The sequence below is a fragment of the Nematolebias whitei genome, chromosome 13 (assembly GCF_014905685.2).
Source record: "Nematolebias whitei isolate Nwh7 chromosome 13, NemWhi1, whole genome shotgun sequence".
Classification (NCBI taxonomy): Eukaryota; Metazoa; Chordata; class Actinopteri; order Cyprinodontiformes; family Rivulidae; genus Nematolebias; species Nematolebias whitei.
Window position 1 is genome coordinate 16,909,690 of NC_056510.1, and position 7,530 is coordinate 16,917,219.

A 7,530-nucleotide genomic window follows, 5' to 3' on the forward strand; every position below is an offset into this window, starting at 1 on the left:
TATGTGAAATAATAATAATAATAATGTAAAAACAAGAAATTCATAAACCATTAGAATAAAGCCACTATGGAGTCTTGTGTTGTTCCATGAATGTTCTTAGAATAGGCTGCATTGTTTTCTGTTGTACCTGCAACAATAATGCTAATGAAAAAAAAAGTTGCCTTGAATGATACATAAAGTGCATAACCAACTGTGTGAAGCCTAGTCTTAATTCATTTCACAGGGTCAAAAGAACACAACTGGCCTTTTTAAATCAGATTGTATTATCCTTCAGCATACTTGAGTGGGAATGTCCTAGTTGCCCTTTAAGTTTTATTTAATATTTAGAGGCTGTTTGAGGTGATTTGGAATACCTGCTACAGTTTTAATAAGTGCCTTTACAGTAGTCCTACTAGGTAAGCACACTTTGTTAACTTATCTTTTTGCTCACACTTGTCCCTTTTCTTGGTCTTTATTGTAAAAGGTCATGCATGAAGGTGGTGACATATAGCGACGCAGAGAGCAAGATTCAGACAAGAAAGAAAAGCAGCAGACATTAGTGTGTACTTGCTTGTTCATGAGATGGAGTCAAAGTGGAATAGAAAAAAAAAGCAGCCCTATTCTAGCAGGATGTGCCCAAAAACCATTATAGATTAAAGCTAATATGGCAACATCTAAGCGCTAGTTCTAGTAAATCTTGATATTGTATAGTCTTGGTAAAAGAAACATAACACACTCAAAAAAAAAAAAAAAGAGAAATAAAAACTAACCATTATAAGCAAATTGGACAGCATGATTACATACCATGCTACAATTTTTTTTTTTTTTTTTGTCTAAAGTAAATCTCAAAGTGAACTAGATAAAACAAAGTATTTTTTTAAGCCATTAAACATAAATTGAGGTACAGTGAAAATAAAGTATTATGTCCAAACACAAAATATTGAACCCAATTCCACACAAAGCACCATACTGCAGGCAGATGTTGAGGTCATTAAAAGGGAAACCTTTCTAGCTTTTTTTTTTTTTTTTTTTAACTGATGGATACAATGTTATAGTTAAAAAAATGCATACAAATTCTAATGCTGTGCTAAAAGTGAAGGCAACATAACATTTGTCGTCAGAATGTGATAATGTGATGTTTTACAGGCTCAAAGAGGGAATTGAACAAAACAAGTCTGATCTTGTCCTGAGCCTGGTTCTGCTGGAGGTTTCTTCCATTTAAAAGGGAGTTTTTCCTTCCCACTGTTGCCACTGTGCTTGCTCAGGATGAGAGACTGCAACAAAGCCAATATTCAACTTGTCTGCTGGGTTCCTTAGATAGAGAACTTTACTAATTGGCTTTTTTATGTATGTGAATGTTTCTGTAAAGTGCCCTGAGACAACTTTGTTGTGATTTGGTGATATATATATATATATATATATATATATATATATACATAAATTGAATTGGATTTAATTTAATTTTGCTTGTTTGGATTGGGTTATTGAAAAAAATAATAATAATATATAAAAAAATAAATAAAGGTCCCTGCCATAGTTAGTTTTAAATCACAGTTTTTAAAGGAACAAGTAGTCAACAGATGTGTCTACTTGTATCACTTTCTACTGTGCTTTTACTTCATAATCTATAAATTTACCTTGTAATGAAAGACAAATAGATGCTGAAATTTGAGTAGTCTTTGTAGAAGCCAAAAGAAAGTTTGTTTTTAATTATATATGTCTGTATAAATTAGAAAAAAAAATAGCAGGTGTACAATTTAAAACATGAATTGCATTAGGAAAAGCAGTGTTTTTTATTTTTATTTTAATTTTTTTGATTTAGTGAAACTGTTTCACAGAATTAAATTAGCCTTGCAAAAATAAAGATGTGCTGATAAGGTACTTATGTCATGTTTGCATGAATTCACTGTTATTGTGATATTTGTCACCAACAAAAGCTTAAAAAGCATAAGCAGAACAATGTCATTGTTTAATAAAACGAACAAAAGTAAATCCAAAGCAGTCTGACAGCTGCTCTGTTACTGGATCAGTAATAGTTTTAAAACGAAAAAGGAACTTGTTGTCTTTAAAATATTTAAATAAGTACAAAAATGTGTCTTTGGCCCATACCTTCATATGATTGTTCAACAATTCCAGTTTACAAGTAGCTTAAAATAAGTATTTGATTGTGCTACACTTGTCTACAGTGTCATTCAGCTATGCAGTTTCAGAAGGGCAAGGAGGAACAGCAGACTTTTTCTCCTTTCATTTCTGAAGCCTCTTCTTTATCATGATCCATCCTCTTAATGGAAAGTGTGCTCACCTCGAACTATGTGTGAGGAGAACTCGTAGCGATCTTTGCTTCGATGACCGCAAATGTTGCACTCAAGCGCATCTCTATATCCATGACAACCCATGTGAATGGTGTACATGACATGGTCCAGGAAAAGCACTCGACAATGCTCACATTGAAAGGCCCGTAACTCATGGCCCTCTCGTCCAAACACCCGCACGCCTTCTTGGTTCACAGGCCTCTCGGGGGCGACTTTCGTTGTCCCTGCGCCTGTCCCACTAATGGGTGACGGGACAATAACTCGCTCACCCAAACTGACTACGACAGGACTGGATCGAGATCTGAGGCCTGAAGGGGCATTGCTGCCATGATAGCCATGCCTGTCCTGAGGGCTACTACGAGCTGAGTCAGCAGAGTCAACTCCACTGTTACTAGGCGATGCTGCTTGTCCGGACAGGAGCGGGATGTTGTGCTTAGTTAAGGCAGTGGGGCCATTTAAGGTGGGATGGCTGGGGAACTCATGGTGCTGGGGTGGCTGAGGATGGAGTGTGTCACAGTTTCCTGGACGGTCTGTTTGCTGGCTCAGTGGCAGGACAGGATGAAAAAGGGGGTTGACCATTGGCACCACCTCACCAATAGATAACGAAGGACCAGGATGGTGGAGCATAGGTCGAAGGGTGTCTGATCCCAAATATGCCATGGCGTTGTTGATGGTCTGGTCCATCATGTGTGCCGGTATCAGCTCAGGACGGTTTTCATACTTTGGGTGCATCCCATAGCCTAAGTCAGGATAGCTGTAGCGAATCATCTTGTCTCCTATGAATAAGAGTTGCACGAAAATTAAACAGAATTAGATTTCTTATGCATGTTGCAAATTTTGGAAATATGAATAAAACAAATAAAACTCATATTGGCACCTGCAATTAATATAATATAAATAAATAAATAAATAAATATATATATATATATATATATATATATATATATATATATATATATATATATATATACACACACACACAAGTATCACTTTGACTTTCCCTTCAAGCCTATCAGACTTTTTGTGCAGACTTTTCTGATCGTGTTTGCCACATTTTGCACAATATGTTCAAGTCTAATGGGGCGGAAAGCCCCATCCATCTACTATTGCACTGTTTAACCCCTCCAGATCAGGGATGCGGTAAGCTGTTTCTTCTTGATAAGAGCAATGGCAAAGTTACAGGTGTACCTAACCACAGAGAGAAAAACATTTCCTTGCCTTTGAGTCCTCTGCTTGCTCTAGCTTGCTCAATCTCTTCTTCTAATAGAGTGGCAAATAAGAAAAAGGAAACAAAACTGAAAAATGTCTCATAAATAGGTCATGGTTGATGTATAATATAATGATATGATTCAACACCGTTAAGACATTAACCAGTTGTAAACAAAAAGTGACAATAGTTTTAAATATTAACTTTTGATAAGAATTAAATATTGTATTTTTAAAAATGATTCCGGAACAAAATGTGAAATGTTATCAAAACTTATTTTGTTTAATTGTCTTAAAGTAACTAATAAAAATTGAACTGCTACATAGTCACATAATAAGTAAGGAAAGGTTTATAAAAAGTCACATTTAGGACTATTGTTCAAGAATTCAATGTAAAACCTAAACGAATGAAGACTTTATAAATGTCTTTTATTTGGTCTCTCTTTACGTACTCTCGGTCAGTTAGGCTGATGATTGTTTGGCTGAATCTGAAATACTCACCCACAAATTTCTGAGGTGTAGTGCTCTTCCTCTTGCCTACATTGGTGGGTAGCCTTTCAATGACAGGTGCCCTATCAAACGTAGCCAAAGAGCCAGGTTCTGCCATGGCCCTGGTCTCCTTTATGACCTCACCTTCAAAATTTGAGACATAAATAATACAAATACATAAAGAGATGTACCTAAAATAAACTGAGGTTCATGAAACAGTCTTTGTGACAATTAACAAAAGGTAAACAATTAGGTTTTTAGCTTTAAGAGCAATTGAGTTTTATCTCTCTTTCTATGTTGTTGTGTTTTTTTCTGCTAACTTCAACAATGGCCACCACAGTGAGTGAACTTGCAAGATGGATTTAACAAATGTTTCCCCTTCCAGACCCAACATGTGCTCAAACCTGCAGCCTCAAGATTACAAGACCGCAGCAGTGACCACCGAGCTACCACTGCCACATCACTGGCGTTAACATGCATTACCTTAACTCCACTGAGATGTGGTTCATGTCATTTATTTTGAAATTGTGATCGCATTTTATACAAAAAAAAAAAAAAAATCTGTTGTCAAATAAAATACTAATAAAAATCGAGGGGAAAAAAATGCATGCGAAAGTGATCCTAATTGCATTTGGGTTCCAGTGATGGCAGCTACGACAATAACAACAACAACAACAACAACAATAACAACAACAACAACAATCTAATTTATTAGATAACAGTTATGTATTTGCTGTATTGTATTTGTTTTAATTGAATTATTAGGTAAACTGAGTATGTGTTTGTACAAATGTCAGTCCTTTGTGTAATTCATAACACATCTAGCATTTACCTGCAGTGTGTTTTGGTTTAAACTGTTACTGATCATGGCTCCTAGGGTAGTGCACTCATTCACCTGCGTATGATCCAGTGTTGGAGGTAGGATCCAAGCAGATTCCCTGCAGGTAACTGTGGCAACGCTCTTTGTGTTCCTCTAGCGACGTCCTCTGCTTGTAACTCCGTCCACAGTAGTTGCATTTGTATGGCTTGCCGACTAAAACGATACATATTCAATGGAGAAAGTATTCATTTTAGTCATTGCTCTACAGTGGGTAGTGGTTTAGTACCGCGGTATTTAGGCCATGCGTAGTAGTAAAAAGTTATTAAGAGCTGGTTGTACAAAAGCAAAACTAGGCTTATGAGATCACGGAGGTTCCACTACTAGAGTAAGAATTCCACACGACTGCTGCTAGACTGAAACACACTGTGGGCGACAGATAGTTGTGCCACGAAGTCTGTATTTCAAAACTCTTTTGCTATGTGAACCAAAGCAAACTCCCACCACGGTAGCACAGCATGAGTAAATAATGGAGTTGATCAAGCATCCCTTGATGATGGTAGGAAACTAACTCCAAGTTAAACTGCTATGGAGGTGGAGTGTGATTCATTGTGTCATTTTTCTTTATCTCAATTCATTCCTGCCAAGACAAGTGGAAAGATCAAGATGCATTCTAGTTTTATTCTTCTTTCCAACTTAAACATTCAACCCATGTATCCTTCCACCTGCCCAATGTATTTTGATGCAAATGTGTTTAGTTGACATTTAAACAAAAGCTGTCTGCATAATGAAACAAAAGGAAAATGGAAGTATTTTACAAACATGATAAGTGCACTATATAAGTCACTGTTCTACAAAGGCATTGACTGCTGAGACATAGGTTCTGTGTCCTGTATTAGTGTACTCTAAACTAATGTAATGACTCATAAAGAGGATCAGTGAGTAAACTGGAGGGTGCATAAGCATACTGCTAAGAACTAAACACCGTCACTGGAACTGCAATGCACGGCGTTCACTATAGTAGTGACTACTATTACTACTAGAAAATGATGTACATGTGATCTGGCACTGTGGGAACAGAGAAACAAGCACGTTTCAGTCTGAGCCATTGAGGCTATGACATCCATGCACTTATAAACACATACAGTTGGAGGTAGATGACAAATCATTCATTGATATAAACACTGTTTGTTTGACCGAAAAATATTGTTTTTTTGTTGTTGTTTTTTAAACACATGCAATTTAAATAATATTGATCATCATTGTAATTATCATAAAATTACAAGGAAAGTGAAAAATAACTAAATATTATTCTAACAGTAAATGTCCCATTGTTTTTTGGGGTTTTTTTTTATGATGACTTTGAACTAAAAAAACACTTGTTAAAACATGAAGACCAGTCATGGTCGACATTAAATCAACTTTTCATTTTATATATTTATTTTTTTCCCCATTCTTTCTTTTATAGTACAAAGTATATGAATAACACTGTAGAGGCAGAGCAAAATGACAATGTTCCATATTACTGTTTAAATGTATGTAAGTGACTATAAAGGGTCATTGCAGCAATATACTCTGAATAACAGAGTCACTTCTTAATAAAACGTTATATGGATTTGTTTTTTCTTCACTTTTTTTCACTCTGCTCATCAGTCATAAAAGACTCACAGAGTAAAGTAGGTAAAAACTAATCCCCTTGTTCTAAATGACTCACATTTGCTTGCTCCCTCACATGCACAAACAAAACTTCATTACTTTTTTCATATTTATGTGACCGCCCACACACAACCTTGTGCAGATGTTGGATAGACCGGAAGAATCCACCTTTCAGCTGCTATTCTTTATGCAAATTTAACACTCGCTGAACTCAGACTCACTTGACTGATGGCATTTGGCTAATAAATGAGAGATTGCGTGCATTCAGTGACTAATAAAATCTGCTTTCCTCTCAACTTAAATGTTTTTATATTTGAGTGTATGTTGTTGTTTTAACAATCATCTTTGCCTGGGTGAAAAAAAAAAAAAAAAGTTGCACACAGTTAAGCATTGTCTTTGTCTTCCTTACAGTCTATCACTATCAAATTTGAATCTGACTTTTCTTTCTTGTGTGTTTATTAGGCTGAGCAGCGGACCAGGACTGCCATCTTTGCAGCACTCTAAGAATGAGCACTAGACAGATATATCAAGTGGTAATCACTGTGAAAACAAACAAGCAAACATATTAGAACATACCTAAACTCAAATGTTTCCTTCATTAAAAAAAAAAAAAAAATCATGTAACCTCTTGGGGGCATCAAATGCAAAGAGACAGCATTGTCTGATCTTGATTTCAAAGGCCCGACAGAGGGGAGAGCACATCCTCTGATAAAAAACAGTCAGTTACAGTTGAGAGAGACAGCCAGCACTCCATATGTTTCTCAACCGAAAGTTTCCTCCATCGCAAGACAAGCAGCTAAGCAGCATACCTTTGGAACCTAACCACAAGGAGTTCACAATGATGTCTATACCATGCACTTTAAACACTAAAACTTTCCAAAACCCTGTCTCTTCAACATGCAGGTGTCTCTGAGTCAAACTGGTGGGTCGGGAAAATATTTAGGAGGTAATAAGAACACCTTAAGGGTTTGTGTGTGTGTGTGTGTGTGTGTGTGTGTGAGTGTTAGCTTGTTTGTCTGTTTTTAAAAACAAAACAAAAAACAAATGAAAACACACACAGCCATATATATA

The 7,530-nt window shown here is 36.2% G+C and overlaps 1 protein-coding gene across 1 annotated transcript in view; it reads right to left on the reverse strand.

The window, feature by feature from the left end:
• Nucleotides 1-2,083: 2,083 nt before the first annotated feature.
• ikzf2 (IKAROS family zinc finger 2) overlaps nucleotides 2,084-7,530 on the reverse strand; it is a 31,834-nt gene continuing 26,387 nt past the window's right edge. Inside the window, 3 exon segments of the mRNA XM_037686140.1 lie at nucleotides 2,084-3,067; nucleotides 3,999-4,130; nucleotides 4,882-5,019. Of these exon segments, the coding sequence (XP_037542068.1) occupies nucleotides 2,262-3,067; nucleotides 3,999-4,130; nucleotides 4,882-5,019 (1,076 nt within the window). The 3' untranslated portion in view covers nucleotides 2,084-2,261.